The sequence below is a fragment of the Perna viridis genome, chromosome 5, assembly GCF_037379345.1.
Source record: "Perna viridis isolate PV_CMFRI_1.1 ecotype Kerala chromosome 5, ASM3737934v1, whole genome shotgun sequence".
In the NCBI taxonomy this organism is placed as follows: Eukaryota; Metazoa; Mollusca; class Bivalvia; order Mytilida; family Mytilidae; genus Perna; species Perna viridis.
Genome location: NC_142449.1, coordinates 3,179,541 through 3,197,187, shown reverse-complemented (window position 1 = coordinate 3,197,187; position 17,647 = coordinate 3,179,541). Strand labels below are relative to the sequence as shown.

The 17,647-nt window shown below is 31.3% G+C and overlaps 1 protein-coding gene across 1 annotated transcript; it reads right to left on the bottom strand.

Annotated features, from left to right (window-relative positions):
- Positions 1–992: 992 nt before the first annotated feature.
- Positions 993–16,652, bottom strand: LOC148615621 (uncharacterized). Its single transcript, XM_088582086.1, has 5 exons — positions 16,625–16,652; positions 10,513–10,647; positions 7,729–7,932; positions 6,307–6,527; positions 993–2,333 (listed from the first exon to the last, which is right to left on the bottom strand). The coding sequence occupies exons 1-5, from the start codon at positions 16,628–16,630 to the stop codon at positions 2,222–2,224; spliced, it is 678 nt and encodes a 225-aa protein (XP_088438212.1). The 5' UTR covers positions 16,631–16,652; the 3' UTR covers positions 993–2,221.
- Between the last annotated feature and the right edge of the window lie 995 nt (positions 16,653–17,647).

Genomic DNA, 17,647 nt, shown 5'->3' with positions numbered 1-17,647 from the left:
GGTTTTTGAGATATATGCCAAAGAATACTGTCTGACAACTATGTTCTATCTTAAGTAACGGTGGCCATGTTTTTTTTTTTGACGGATCAATAATCCCCACATCAGTTCTATGCATGATACTCCAAGGAACATTTATATCCAAGATTGGTTCTTATTGGACAAGTAGTGTCGAAGGAGAAGTATTTTAAAAAAATAATATTAAAAAACAGCAGAATACTATTGAAAAAGGGAAACAACTAAACATGGCTTAAAAGATTGAAATGTAAAGATACAGATAGATCTAATCATGCTGAATACTTTTTCCCAATGTCAGAATTAGGCCAAAACTTATAATTTTGGAGATGTAAGCAAAACCTACTGTTTGACCACTTTGTTCTATTTTTAGTAATAGCGGCCATGTTTTTGGATGGATAAAAAATCTAAACTTAAGTTTTGTGCAAGATACCCTAAGGAACATCGGTGCAAAATTTCATATAATTCCACTCAGTGGATTCAGAGAAGAAGATTTTTTTAATAATTGTTAATGGACGATAATGATGATGGACGCCAAATGATGGCAATAGCCGACATGGCCATAACCCCAAAAATCAAAACCGATCTTCCTTTTTGTGGTTTTTAACCTGGTTATAAAATTTTAAAAAGATCAACCATCATATATTCAAATTGTAGCACAAAAAAAAGTGTCTATGGACAAGGACAATGGCACCATACCAATATACAACTGCATTTTTTTTGTGGTCTTATAAAAACTTCTGTCTGACACTTATGTTCTATTTTTTGACAACCATGTTTTTTGACAGATCCAAAATCCCCTCGTCAGTTCTAGGCAGATTACCCTTTGAAACATTCATACCAAGTTGAAATTGGTCTAGTAGTGTCAGAAAAGAGTTCTAAAAAAATGTTAACGTTGGATGCCAAATGATGGCAACAGTTCCCATGGCCCTTTGGGCCAGTTGAGTTAAAAAAGGATTTCAAACTCATAAAGCACAACAAAAATTTATACATTTATTTTTGTATATGATAAAATGAGGACATTTACAAAAGTACACAAAAATACATTCATAAAATGGTATAAAAGGGAGAAATAAAATATGGTTTATAACATACAGGTGGGTTAAGAGCATTGATTTCTTAGCAATCCTGTACACATGAAAACATTATGGAAACATTTGACTTCGGGTATAATTTTCAAACTATAAAATCTCTACATGATGTACAACCTTTAGTCCTCTATTCAATACTTGTAATAATACCAGAGTTAAATCTTACATTAAATGATTATAACCTTCTATTAATGAACTGAAAGTCTATATGTTTTGTTTTTTCATACAAAGACATTAATTAGTCTTAAGTATGCCTATGTTTAAAGTCTATCAGTATTAGTTTCAAGCAACTTCACTATGAAAATCCATGTATTGTAAAAAACTAGTTTAAAACCAATGAAAAATACAAAATAAAAATAAGCATAAAATAGACCTACAACTAAAAAATATTTTAAAAAAAACCTATTTGAAAGTGGTTCAGCTTTTAACATAAATCTAGATTAGCTACTTAGCTCCAGTACCTCTTAAGGTAGAATTATGCCTAAAGAAGCAGACATTCATATTGGACAAAATCCTACAAGGTATGCTATGAAAACCATGAAGAAACTAAACCTAGCATTGCGATGAAAAGTACCACTTTTTGCCACAATATAATGCTGACAATTGACTCATGACATTTACATGGGATATTGGATAGTCTCCCTTAAAAACTTAATAACTAAATACAAGGGAGTAACTAAAAACTATAATAAACTAAAAGTTTACAAGCAAAAGAATGCGTAGCTAGTGACCACTTATGTATAATCTCTATTAGTATAATGAAGCACTATTTTCATACAATGTCTGTATATTGAAAGTTTCACAATGAGTAATACCTGTACATATGAAATATTTACATAAACATAACTGAGTTGTGGAAAATGTTGAAGATTCATATAGAAGATGGCACTTTAACTCCACACACAGCCATGTTTTCATTCAATATTACCTTCTCATTAAATTACACACTTAATGGTGAAAATTTAAATGAATTTTAAATTAAAAAAACACAAAATTAAATCCTATTTGGGCTCTATAAAAGCTAAGTGGATGCACCATTTCCCAAATGTTAATGAGTTTCTTGGATCAATGTGAACGGTCAATGACATTAGCTGCCATGGTCAGTGATACTACTACTCTCACTGTTTCTGGGTGGTTCCTTTTGATTGACTTCCTGATGGAAACACACTGGTCATCATAGTAACAAGACTATTCAGTAAGTTCTTTATATAATCCCATACTGCTGCAAAGCTGAAACAGACAGAAATGTGTCAATATTGTTGTAAAGCTGAAACGAGCAAAAGGTATGTCGTCAATACTGCTGCAAAGCTGATACACACAGAAAATGTGTGTAAATATTGAAATATACAGGAAATGTGTCAATATTGCAGCAAAGCTGAAACACATTGAACATACCACATACTAGTATATATATATATTGTAGAATAGAAACTGATGATAATGAGATAGATAGATCGATAGATATTATCATCAGTTTCTATTCAACAATATTTTTTTGGCTTGACTGACATAGTTGCTCATCAATTTCTAAACAGCTTTTCAAAACCATAAGAGCAAGGTCTATTCTAGACATTACTGACAAGGAGAAGTTTAAGTAAATTCTGTTTGAATAGTAACAAAACAGACATGGGAGAAGTGAACACAAACAAGGAGAAGTTCTTGCTCAATTCTCCTTCTAGATTAGGCCCTGCTTCAGAGCTACAATTTTTAAATGCATATTATAACACAGAATCAATCTAAATATACCCTCTTGGAGGTTCCTAAAAGTAATAATCAAGATATAGAAATACTTGGTCAAACAAAAATTATTATTGGTTTCCCCTAACCTGGCCAGGTCAGTTAATAGGCGCCTGGTCATTTAATTTTTTTTACCATTTTCAAACCAATAAAATTAAAAGTTGACCTCTTGGGACCTTTCTAGACACTAAGCTAAAAAATGCATTACCTCATTAATTTAATTTCAGTTATTTAAAAGAGAAACTAAAAACAAAATGGCATGCATATAAATGTTTTAATAGAAAACAAAAATATATATATATATATATATATAATCATTTTCCTACCTTGGGGTCTTAAAAAAATTGTTTCATGATAGGGAAAACCAACAATCAATTTTTCTTGGTCTTAATAAAATATACAATAAGATTTACACTTGAAATGTAAGATGTTTTCTTAACAGGAAATCAACTTAACATAGTACATGTATTTGGTTTTTAAAGAATGTATATAAATTGTATTACTTCTACTCAAAAGTAAAAAAAAAGATTTTAATAAAAGTACTACACTAAAGCTAACAACTATTTTGACGATGCCACTTGCCCACGGTGGACAAATTAAGTTATCCATGCTTTGCCCACCCTTAATGCCTACAGTGGACAGACGTCCACGTGCCCACCATGTCAGGTGGACAGTATAATATCCACACCCACGGTCTCCAGTGGATGCGTGATAACCTGTTGATTGGATTTAATCCATGATCGGCAATTTTATTAAAACGGTTTACAAATAAAAGAACAATGTGTCAATCATTACCTTGACCGTGAGAATCAATTTTCTTTTACGTATAATTGACCTCAAGCCAAAATTGTGACACCATCAGGTGTTGACTTAGGAATTAATATAATTAGGTTTTTATATGAATTAAATGCTTTAAACTCTTGTTTTTTGTTTTGTTTTGTTTTGTTTTTTTTTTCTATTTCTTAGTATCATCGAAATGTAAATCTGGATTGATCGAAAACCAAAGTTGATATAATTTTTAAAGAAATTCATAAGGCCTTAATTTCATCATTTCCAGTTGCTACATGTATCATGTAATAATATTGTACACCTGACCTGTCACCAGATTGTTACAAATTGTAAATTACGATGTTCAAGAAAATCGAGTATTTGCGCACTCCTTATTTTAGTGACAACCTATTTAACGTAATAATTCTATAAAAAAAAGAACAAAGTATTTTAAACTAATAACTATAAAAATACTATGAGTGTGTCAATTTCTTATGCAAATTTGATAAACACCATTGTAATATCGTCAACCAATCAATGTGTTTCACGTTTCATCAAAAGGTGTGTCCCTGTGTTTTGAGCATCATATGAGGTAATTGACATTTCGTTGACCAGGCAACAATTATTGATCGACGAACAACGTGCTTTATTTGCATAGATAATAATACTTGAAAGTATTTAAAATTCAACACCGTCATTCAAAAAACATGTAACTTTAAGAGACATATAGAAATATAAAACTATGTTTTCTTAAATTTTTTATAACTGTTGACGTTAAATCACAAATTTTCATTTTGATGAGTCAGACTTTTTAATTAAAATTAATTTACATGTAATTCCCAAAAATCTTCGTGTATCAAGTTATTAATCAAAATGCGCTTTGAAAATGGATTTCTTTTAAAGTATTTTATTTTGAAATCTCGTAATTTTTAGAATCTTCTGAAACTTTATTACTTTCATTTTCGAAATATCCATTGTTAGTTTTTGAATATACAAATAGGTAAATGACACAAGGGCAATCGTATTTTTATTTCAATAATTAAATGTTCATTGTTCTTGTAAAATCATGCTTAATACAAGTATTTTTTCTTTTTACTAAACGTAATAATCTTGTTAAGTATTTGTGATTTTCATATCATAGCCACCTAGAAATAAAATTAATCAATGTGTTTACAACGTAAACTTAATTAGTCAAATCAGTATTATCCGTGTAATGTCACTACTTAATACACGAGCGTGTCACAGTCAGCCAATATACATGAAGTGGTCGGTTAACTGCTAGTGAACGAGAAGGAATTGTTTGGTAATATTTAGATTAAAGAATAAAAAGAAACCTAATTTAATGTTTTATGATTATAGAAGCGTATTAAGGACATCCAAAGTTTTATTTTTAAATCAAAATTTTGACATTTAAAATCCCTTATAAAATATAAAATAGTGTTCGAATCCCCCAGATATAATCTGATAAAAAAACTTAAATTCTTCTAGTATGAATTTTACGACTAACTATATATAGAATAAATTAAATCATTGGATTCGTTATTAACACTGGTGTGCCGACTTAGTAGGCCTTTTTCTGAAAATCTCCAATATATTTCAATACTAAAACAGGACAAAAATGAGAAAATTTCGTATTTTTGCATTATTTTGCCTTTCACTTGTAGTTGTTGAAATGGATACATATTAAATTAATCATAGTTAGAGTATTATTCAAATTTTAGCATATTTAAAATCTGTAACACCAGCCCAGTCGTTTCAATTTTATTTTCGAATTTCATGAAGGTTGCAAAAAAACAAAAACAATTTATTACTCCTCAATCTTAGTATATACGTGCATGAAAGTCTAATCATGATTAAATCACCTACATGAATACGTCTTCAAAGGTACATGTAAATGTCGTTTGCTAATATGTGCTGGTTAACTGTTCAGTTTCATTTCACACACAATACTTTAAACCACACCCTCAATATTCCTATAATTTATTACCTGTCAATCAACGTTACTGCATCTTCACTTAAACCACACCCTTGACATTTTATTTAATTGATTACCTGTCAATCAAAGGTCCGAGTTCGAACACCTGCATCTTTTGCCACAATTCATAGCAAAATAATGCAGTGCCGTAAAAGGAGATGCAGTAGTAAATAGTTTCATCTTTCAAAGGGACTGCACATCCAATCTTAGCTGATTTTCTCTATGAATTTTAAATATCATAAGCAAAAGGAGGGGGCCGTTAAAGTATTTTTCTCAGAATTCATCTTACGAGATTAGTTGTTTCCAAATTCATATAAGTTATGTTTAACTATTCAGTTTTTCTGAATATATTCTAATCCAACAAGGAACACTTGGTTAACGTTAATTCAAAATTTTTTCTATAACAAAATTTATGTTTTGACAAGTCATAGTGCTGCACAGTATTAATACCTGCTGCCACCGTTAATTGATTAACTGTCAATTAAAAGAGATCAAATGGCACCTATCAAAGGTTACCACGATTTCCTGTATTTATTAAAAAAAAGTTTTTAAAAAATCATTGATCAAGTTATCATCTGGAAACCTAATCAACGAGTATCACATAGTGCCTCACCACTTTGTGTGGTGGGGCTATTTTATGGTTCAACTGTAAATTTGATATACATGGGTGCAATAATTGCCACAATAACATATTTTCTTAATTATAAGATACTTTCTACTTACTCAACTTTGTTCTCCATAACAAAACTTAGAGTTATAATGGTGATGCATGTAAAAACAATGATCATTGCATAATCAGAATTGTAATATCTGTTTAGGTCTGGTATCCTCCACGTTGTTGATGAACTTTCTTGACTACTAACAGGGGATTTCTTTAGGGTAACAACCTTTTCTTCAGTGGTTGTGGTAATAGTATGACCAATGTCATTCTGTTTTGTTTCTGTCTATAAGTAAGACATAAAAATAAACTAAAAGTTAAAGAACCCATGTTGGATACTCAAGTTAATTTGTTTGTAAGAGAAATACATGTAGAAGGACCCCGATAAAAAAAGGAATAAGAGTATTTTTTAGGCTTTAGACCTTTATCTTCTAACTTAATTCTGTTACTCAGAATGGTAGTTTCTAACTCCAGACTGTGATTTCTTTGAGTTTTACTTAATCCAAAGTAAATATCATTGTAGCGGAACAAATCGTACACTTGACCTGTAACTTATCATGATGAACTTATATACCAAAAATCATGCCATAATCTACAAGCGTTCAAAGTCCAAAAAACGGTTATTTCTGTGAATTTAGCCAAATTTAAGGCCCGTAATTTTAATAAAAATCATTGGAGCGGAACCAACCACAAACTTGTCCTGTAACTTATGTTAAATTTCTGTACAGAAAATCATGTCAATATCTGCAAGTATTTAGAAAAAACGTCCAGAAAACTTTTTTTCTGTGAATTTTGCTGAGTTCAAGGCCCATAATTTCGGTAAAAATCATCAGAGCGGAAGGAAATGCAAACCTGACATGTAACATATCATGGTGAACTTATATACCAGAAATCCTGTCAACATCTGCAAGTGTTTAGAAAAAAAGTCTGGAAAACTTTTTTCCTGTGAATTTTGCGAAGTTCACTGCTGTAATTTCAGTGAAAATGATCGGAGCAGAACGAAAGTTAAACTTGAACTGTAACATATCATGGTGAACTTATATACCAAAAATCATGTCAATATCTGCAAGCATTTAGAAAAAATTCTGGAAAACTGATGGCAGACGGGTCAAAAATATTATACCCTTTGCAACTTTGTTGCATGGGATATAATTAATTATTGTGACGGATAACCTGGTGACTTCCTGATTTTACTGTGTCAAAATTGGTGGTATATTATGTTTTAAACAATTATATTCAGTAATGTAAGTAGCATTTTGTAAAAACTAAAATAAATTACTATTTCTGAAGAAGGAAAACCTCTATTTTCTTTCTGCATTGATTTTTTTTTAAACAGAAGTGAAAATCTTATACAAAAACCAGTTGAAATTTCAGCTTTGTATAAATGAAGAATTCTCAGAATTATGTTAAATCACCAACCATGTAAACATATAAATACAAATAATCATATAGATGATAAGCAGATCATTACAGAATGATATAAGTACCTTTGATGTAATTGTTTCAGTTCTGACTTCAGAGTCTGTAGTGCTTGATGCAAGTCTACGTGACTGTCTAGTAGCACCAGTAGTTGGAGCAGATCTTCTTCTTGATGGAGACTTGCTAGGTGTGCGACCTTTTGACCTTGACCTCCCTCTTCTCCCCCTTGATGCAGAACGTGACCTAGACTTTTTGGGAGTTTTTTTAGGTGACTGAAAAAAAATACAATTACTAGTCACATCACTCAGAGCAATATGTTTACAGACTTGTACCTGTAACAACACAGAGGAATAGTTCTTTATAAAAATTTTAAGTGCTGTAATTAACATGAGTGCTTATTAACCAGCAGTGGTATAGCAAGCAATACACAATGCCACTAACTTCATAGTATAAATTCAAATGCCAACGGTTTGCCTTTTAGCCTAGAACAGGTGAAACTACCATTTAGACATGTCAAAAGTTGAATTATACTAGCCCAGCGGAAAACCGTATCAATTTTTTTTAACATGTATTTACTAAATAGAATTTTCATCAATTTGCCCCTCTGGACAAGGTTCATAAAATAATATGTACGTTTTTTGTACATGTACATAAACCCTATGGAAACTATGAATAATATCAGTTCGAACCAAAACCAAACAAATGGAGGCTTCCATTGATTTCTGCATCTATTCCTCTAAAAGTCAGGCATAGTTTTTCAATAGAAACTTAAATACCAAAATGCTTCATTACCACCATTGAAAAGAATAACAAATATCTGTATAGAGTAACAAAGACTTGCAAAATTCATGGTCATAAACAGATACATGTACAAAAATGTACACAGAGTTATTAACTACAGAAGAGTTTGTTTATAATGAATCTCATGGGACTGTCTTAGTTACTGCAAAATATGCATTTATCTTGATATCAGAAACTTTTTTTCAAAATTAGGATTATCTCCCTTTTTGTTTTTGAAAAGTGGTACAGTAATCCCTCTCTGAAAAGGCAACCGGTCTTATGCGACCACATTTCAATTGCATTAACAACGTACAGTGCAAATTGATCCCTTATCAACGGCCACCCCTCCAACGCGACCAGCGGCCACAACTTTGAATGAAAAATGAAGATTTAGCTTCTTATATCAGGTTCATGGTTGGTATATAAACCGTAGGTGTCAGCAGAGATCATTTTGGCCTTTTTTCCACAGTACATTTTCAATGACGTTATTAAATTGAGTGTCGATTACTCTGAAGCCCTTAGATCAGGTGTACAAAATTGTGAACATGTCAAGCGTGGGCACTGTAGTGTGAAATTAGTCTAATGAATCGGTCATAATAACAACTGGTAATTATTAATAAAAACATGAACATCTATTTCAAATTACAAACAAGAGTTGTTACCCTTTTAATCTGTTTGCAATTAGCCATTTAGATCACAACTTTAATTGATTTTAGTTAGCACCACATGCAAACTGTGTTACAACATACCATAAGTGGGCATAAATTTGCATATGAAAGGACCGATAACTCGGGAATGCTTGATTTGATGTTTTTCCAGTAAAGAATCCTTTATAGTTTGTTTATATATTCTGACTGTTTTAATGTTGTGTATTCCAATTACCACAGATTATAAAAACATTCATATTCTTTGGTAAAATTGATAGTGGCACAGATCAATTATTTTCGTCAAACACCAGTTTGATTGACAGCTTTTGTCTTGCAGTTTAACACGAATTACGAATTAATGTAATCAAATAATTTTACTATGTAAGCTAAGTTCGGGAAAACAATGGGTTAAACCAGTTTGAAAGTTCAAAGGTAGAGTTTTATTTAATATTTGTTATGTATATGTAATGTATTTCTTTTTTTAAAGCATAGCGTCAGTTAACTATTGAATAAAGTTTTGTTGATTTATACCATACTTTTCCGACTAAAAGTCGATTTTTCTTCCTGCAGGTCGCCACTTCGGATATTTGTTTTATTATAAATAAACAAAACTTTATTCAATAGTTAACTGCCACTATTCTTTAAAAAAGAAAATACATTACATATACATAACAAATATTAAATAAAGGTCTTCACAATTTGTGCACTAGTATATAACAATGTACATAAAGCTCTTCACAATCTGTGCACTAGTATATAACAATGTACATAAAGCTCTTCACAATCTGTGCACTAGTATATAACAATGTACATAATGTATATTGTTAGACATTATTAGATTGATATTTAACTGAGTAATATAACAAAAATACAGGAAAGATTAGCCATGCCATCAGTGTTGACATTTGAACTGTATGTTCATCAATCATGAAATTGTTGATTAATCAATTACTGTTAGTAGTAAAGAACAGGGATAAAAATTAGCAGTCGCCCAGAAACCCACAGATTCTGAGCTGGGCTACCAAACTTTTGTGTAAAATGTAGTTGAACATAGAGAAAATATTAAACAAAAATATTGTCTGGGCTACCAGCTTGCATTTTCTAATTTTTACCCCTGAAACAACATGTGTCTGATGTTTATATAACAATTAAATTGACCCTTCATTTTATCCAGGTAAACTTCAGCAATAAATCTGTTGCCAGGCGATAAGAAAAACTTGAGTTATATCCCTAATTTCGCTATAACAAATTCTTTATATCAATGATGAAATGCACTAGGACTGGGAAATAAGTACAAATTCGTTATAAGCCTGTACATTACAAGTGAACACTACTGTATGTTGGAGTGAAAATTATTGATCTGTAAATGACTTACGAGGCAGAGCAAAATACAAACACTGAACTTAATTAAAAAAGAAAACTAACTGAAAATCTTCTAATGATCTTTTGAGGTACATTTGAAGCTGGTTCCCACGAGTCACTCTCAGCTCCTTGCCCTTTCCATCTCACCAAGTATTCTTTTTTCCCTTTACTTTTCCTCTCTTGTAAAATGCTTTCTGCCTGAAAATAATGTACAAGGATGGCAATCAAACCTGTTCAATATTTCATTTACATTATGTTCAAATAACTTTCATTATAATAATGCTTACTGATATAAAGAACATTATAGAAAAGTATTACACACAGTGTGTTTCACTGTTTATAAAGTAATTTCCTACATTTGCACAAAAAATTTTAAATAAGGTTACCTGGTACATGTATATTTATTAAGTTTCCTTCAATGAAGAATAAAGCATCAATTCAGAAAGATGGTAAAGTTTAAATGTTACATATCCCTGATGCACATATGTAAGTAAACGTGCAGAAATGTACGTTAATTTACTATGTTTCAATGTGTTTTTTGACATTATGAAATAAATGCAATGTACAATGTAGGACATAACATTTGTTCAAACAGTGTCACCGAGTTAAGCTGTTCAAGAACATAATCATCTGGTAAAAGCAGATTGCCCAACAACTGCCAGGATCATGGATGATACATGCACTTGTTTTCTGATGAAATATTTCTCATGAAAGTATATATGGGTGAAGAGCAAATAGAGATTAACTGTCAAAATGGAATTGTGAATTGGGTGCTAATCTCGCAAAAGCAGCTCCCCCATCTTGTTTAGGTGATGATAAACTTTATTTTAAAAACAATAAAATGATTTGTACTTTAGAAATGAGTTTACTGGTTTTGTGAGATAACAGGGCATCATTCAGTCCCTGGAAGCAGTCTAGAATTAATAATTACGTCAAACTTCTCACTAAGAATCAATAATTTGTGTACAATAATTGTTTAGTTAAAAAATAAGTACACTCAAATTTGTGGTGAAAAAAAAAAGAATAAAATACAGATTAACAAACATGTAAATAAATTATTTGAGACTGGTCACAGCAAAGCATTATTAAAGCTGCATTAGCTGTCATTTTCATAAAAAAACTTTTCGGTTGAAATATACCTTAATTCTACTTAATTGCACTTTTCCTACATAATTTCATTCAATATCCACAAATAAAATGTGTTAAATACATGAAATAGGTGTCTATATATTGTCTTACAAGACAAAAAATCGACCTAGATAAATTTGTATGCATGTGACTTCTGGTGACCTTAATCCACGCATGTGCCGCAAGGGTCACTTTTTTTTAAACAAACCTGACTGCAAAGCGAAAGTGTTTAATCAATGGCAAGAAAGACCATCGGACTCAACCCGTAAAAGAAGAAAGTTCAAATATAATGCAAGGATCCTTTGAAATTTACGTATTGTGATATAATGTGGCACAAATATGGCCTGTCACTGTCATTATTTATTTGAAAACTAATCAAGAAATAGATGAAATAAAATGTAAACAAGACATGTGGTTACCTTTGTATCCGTTTTTATTTTTTTTAACAAGGTTAAAAGATTTTTAACCCGGGTTAATGTCCTGTTGGCAATCTTCAGAAGTAATGGGTAAAAATAATTAGATCTGAGCTATCAATCTTCTTTGATTGAAAAACATTGTTTTTACAACATTCTGTAGGTATCATTTAACATTTAATGCTTCAATTGCATTACTACTAACTTATTTCATTTTAGCAGCAAAATTCAGTAGAATCAAAACTGAACAAATTTACCAGAAGAATGGATATAAAAAAATATATGCACTGTAGCCATGTTTATAAAATGGATTTTGTATGTATCAAGTTCATTTTGTCACACAAACATATCAATGTACTCCTTATTTATTTATTTCTAATTAACAAGTTATTTCACATTTTATTTGAAGAGATATCATTAGTGAAAAAATGAAAGAACAAAAAAATGATCATTTTCTTCCCTTTTTACAGGAAAATAATGTTAATTTATCAAGTAAAAACAAGACAACCACAGTTCTTATGACAAGATTTTCCATGTTAAACAATGCCCGATTTGAGTCAAAATTCTAATTTGATGCTCAAGGGACCAAATTGAAAAAAGCTGGAATCATCACGGATTATGAGATATTGTTGGAGCTGCTCAAGAGGTTACAATGTGATATTAAATTTCAATATGGTAAATCTCATGGTGCTTCCTTTTACCAGATTGGGAAGTAAGAACACCTGAAATCAGGCCCTAAAATTTTGTATAGTCTAAAATGTGTAACCTGTACCTATACCCATACAAACCAGGGGCTGCTCTGGCTTCCAAAATTCTGTCGCCAGAAAAATCACCAGCTGCCATTTTTTGTCGCCAGTTTTCAGAAATTAGAGCCAAAGGGTGCCAAAAAAATTATACTATTTTAAAAAAAGACAGTATTAAGTTCACTGATGAATTATCTTTGTCAATTCATCAAAATAACCTCTCCATTCATGACATACATGTACCCAAGATTCACTCTTGATGCATGTATAAAGCAGGTTTTTAGCTCTAGTCTGTCACTTTCATATGCATAAAATATTAAGTACTACTCCAGAAACAGGTATTTTACTTCTATCAAAGACTATTATTATTCTCATACAGTCCCTGATTTTAAAACATGTTCACCTTTGTCCTTTATGATCTAATATATCTAGAACAATATTATTTACTTTCTTTTTTTTATTATTTTCAACAAACTTGATTCTTTTTTTCAAGTGATAAAATTTCTATCAAACTACAGTTTGTACCATGGACCATTAATTGTGTCCCTGTTTAATTATCTTGATATTTGAATAGCATTTCCTTAATTAGATTTTGGGAATCCTAATTCTATTTGTTCACCGATTTTCCCGCCAAAAAAGTCACATGGCAAAAGTGTAAACAAATGTCATCCATTTTCTTTTATCAATTCTTTCATTTTGAAGTATTTAGACACTTCCTGATGGGATAATCATTGTTAATTGGATTTAATTTATTCTGTTATTATTTAAGTCAGTTTCTGAATGTATTACACTATTAAACAGGGCTGTGAAACGTGTGTAGCCACTTGCACATGGCCTTAATTGTCTTTACCTTTGACCAGATGATGAGAGTTTTGATTGGCTCAATAATATATTTACATTTGATTGACACCTCCCATGAGGATATTGTCAGTCCAGTCACCTGGTCTAATTACCTTTAATTGCCTCAAGTCGTAATTTGGTATCAGTTAACTCTGACCAGATGTCACATAATTGTTTAATTAGAGAGAATATCCGTTACTGATGAACTTCCTGTCAATTTTAATATAAAAAATCTACATGTAGGCGCCAAGAAAATCGTCAACTGGCTATTTTTGTCGCCAGATAAAATAAAAAAATCGCAAATTGCAACATTGGCGAAGCCCAGCCGACCCCTGCAAACTTTTCCACATACCTAAATACTATTTTGCCAATTTCTTCATTATTGCTTGCTATTTCAACTGAAAGTTGGAACACATACAAAATAACATGATAGTTAGGCTTGAATGAATGATTTTTAAAACGTTTGTCGAAAAATGATTCGACTTTCTGCTTTCAAAAGGTCTAAAATGTGTAACCCGAAATTCCTGTACACAATGTATACATCATTTTCTTGATGATAAATGAATTGAAACGGACTTTTCCAGATCAAATGCATTTTCAGTTCTTAACATACCATAAGAATGAATATATTAGCAAAACATTATTTTGGTACGGGGAAAAGTTGGTAGAGGTATGGGTTACACATTTTAGACCCCAGGGCTCACGCTACTGGGCGATTAGGACGAAATAGTCGCCCTGGAGTCGCTCACTTCGCCCTCAAACGACACCAAAGTGAAGTGATGTTGCCTTCTCATTTTCAGACATAGCCCATGATCGGGACTGTACTCTGTCTTTCAGCAGTATTTGCAGAGTTATCTCTCTTTCAATAACAATTCAAACAAAAATGGCGCCCATTCAAGAAAATAAATTGTAAAATTTTCGAAATCTATCTAATTATTAGTTACAAGCAAGTATTGTAATCAGCTTTTTGTTTCAAACATTTATGACAGGATACTGAATGAACATTCTTCACTTCTGCTAACGATCATTAATGTTTTACCGTTCACATTTCATTACAAAACGTGCAAATTTGTCAAGCCGGACTTAAGTTAAATTGATCTCTGTTGATAATTTGGTAGAAAACCAGAAGCATTTCTTTTGATCTTCGCGTTTCATAACAAAACAGAAAATTCTATATTATGACAGAACATTTCTTAAGCTTGATACGAGTTTGTACCAACCGCTACAATACATATATGTATCAATAAAGTTTGTCTTGATTTGTCAGTAATAAATTTTTAACATGATTATTGATACTCTTGATCAACTTATATGAAGAGACTAAATATTTTGAACAAGAAATCATTATGGATTAAGTGGGATTAGGAAAAAAAAACAGAACAAAATGAAAATTTCAGCAGAATGTCACTGCGTGAAATTTTCTATTTCAGTGCAGCTAAAAAAGACAAAATCAATAGGACAATACATTGCAAGAAGCTTTGCTTTGCTCAATCATATATAAATTATGCTGTAATAAATTTGGCAAGGGATAGAGGTATAGATATGAATTCAATTTCATAAATATATGACACAGTCAATCATTTAGCCAGCAGGCTGACATCATTTCTCTCTGTTCATCCCCACTTCTCCCTGTTTTTCTCAAGTAGCTTGAGCCCTGGACCCTACCCTAAAATCCATGTATGCATTTAAAATAAGACTCATATATTAATATTGATTTTCAACCTACAACAAAATACAGAGAACTGACTGATAGTCTGCAGGAGACATTCCTCACCAAAATCAGATCATAATTCAATGCATGCATGACCAAGAATTTCACCTTTGTACCAGATCCAGGTTACACAATAATTGGCAAATGGAGGCCAATGACCCCTATACTCGGCGTCAGATAAATAAGATACTGTTAAAATTTGAATAAAAATATTTTCTACGACTTAATTGACACATATCGTCGTTTAAATTGTCTTAAATGACTTGCTCATACATTTAGCCAAACGGCTACTCCCTTAACATTGAATCGTTAAATTCTGGTCAGATTTTAATTCTCGGTGCCAATATTTACATTGTAAAAAGTCGGCCATGTTTACAGTGATCGGGTTGCTAGGAGATGTTGTTTACGTTTAAATGGTTTGTCCAAAAACATATAACCCAGAATGCATTTCGGCGTTATTTCAGATATCTCGGATTTATTTTACGTGAACAACATACAATACCAAGAAGTTGATCAAGCAGACGATTGTCACCGGAGTTCAACGGGAACTTACGAACTTCATTTGTAAAATCGTCCCGTAGAAACCAACATGGCGGATATTAGTATGGGATTTTCCCGTAAGGATTTGTTACGCATGATTTAAGCTAATAAGCGACTTGTTGATACTAACACATCATGCATATATGCAAACTATCTTAAGATTAAATAAAAGTGACACAACTCTAGCGGTAAGTCCCGATGGTTTAAAAAGTAGAGCTTCAATTCGAAAATGTGTTGTATGTGACGTCGAGTATAGTCAGTCATTCATTCCTAAAGTAGGTCAGAATTTACATGCAATCATATTTTTTCTGAGACATTTAATAGAACTTGTATAGAAACAAAACATGTCAATCAATTGTTGTAGTAAATTTTTATCAGCAGCTTATATTTTGACCATCAGAGCTGAGTGGGGTTAATCCACTATTAATATTTCATTTTGTTTTGGGAAGAAATGAAACCCAGTTCGCCAGTATATTTTCATTTTAAGATGAAATGAAACCCAGTTTTGCCCATTAAGTAATTCTTGTCAATGAAAAAATATCTTCAGAAAAAGTGTTTCAACGACTCCTTTCAGTTAAAAGCGTATACTATTTACTTTGTTTACTTTCACATTCAGCAGGTGCGTGGGGACGCCATCGATCAAGATTAAAATTTAAAAAGAAATGAGCAATGCATTTACAATAAACACATTCAATATTGTTTTGTCTGAACAAACTTAAAACTTCATCTTGGGCACGACAAAGCTTTTCGTTAAATTGAAACTAAACGACAGGAAATTCAAATTTGAAAAGTGTACCAACCTCCATTTTGTAAAATGGCAAATTATTGTCCGCGTGGGTAACACATTTTGCTGATTATGTAAAAATGATATGGATCGTACCTTGACAATATCGTTCCATAAAATCAAATAAGCTTTACAACAGTTATACATAGACAATGTAATAGTTCAAACATATTTACATAAATCGTTATGGCATGTAACATAAAGAATTACAAAGCAACATATTAACACACATTTGATAATCACACATATGAATATGTTCATGAGTATGATGTGAAAGTGGTTTAAATTTTAAATGATAAATAACACTTGTAAGCACAAAAGTAATGTTAACCAGGCAAGTATCTACTAAATAAGTAAATCGAGCAAGGAAACTACCTCTTCTATCTATATATATATAGCATGCTAAAGTGGACGAAAATCAATATTTTGTAATATCAGAAAAAAAATTAATATTACAAAATCTTTTTTTTTAATATAAGAAAATATTTTTTAATATTAAAAATTCACTTTGTTATGATAGAAAATGAATTTCTAATATTAAAAAATCACTTTGCAATATTGCAAAATCAGTCATATAATTGTACAGTCACACATTTTTACAAAATGATTTTCTAATATTAAAAAAGAGTAATAAAGGGAACCAAGGTTATAGCAGTAATGAAAAGAATGTAATCCGGGGACAAAGACTAGACATGGAAAACAGACACACACAACAAAGAACACAAAGTAACCAAAATCATACATACAAAGTAACAAAAGCAAATGAGCATCTCGGACTCCACTTAATACTGGGAGCATGGACCAGGTGCACCGGTCGGGTAGCGTCCTCTGCTTTTCTAGAAACACCCGCCGAGTTGCTCAGGAAAAGTTGAAAAATCGTAATTGAATACAACAAATCCATATTCTGATATTAGAAAATCAATTTCTAATATTAAAAAGTCCTTTTTTAATAATAGAAATTCAATTGAATTTTTAATATAAAAAAGTGTTTTGTGATATTAGAAAATGAATTTGTAATATTAAAAAATCATTTTTTTAA

What these genes read in the sequence shown, in the direction of transcription:
- LOC148615621 (XM_088582086.1), bottom strand. An exon ending in CTGAAACAATTACATCAAAG is followed by an intron (nt 6,528 to 7,728) that starts GTACTTATATCA and finishes TCTTACTTATAG; the next exon opens with ACAGAAACAAAACAGAATGA. An exon ending in GTTATGGAGAACAAAGTTGA is followed by an intron (nt 2,334 to 6,306) that starts GTAAGTAGAAAG and finishes TGTCTGTTTCAG; the next exon opens with CTTTGCAGCAGTATGGGATT.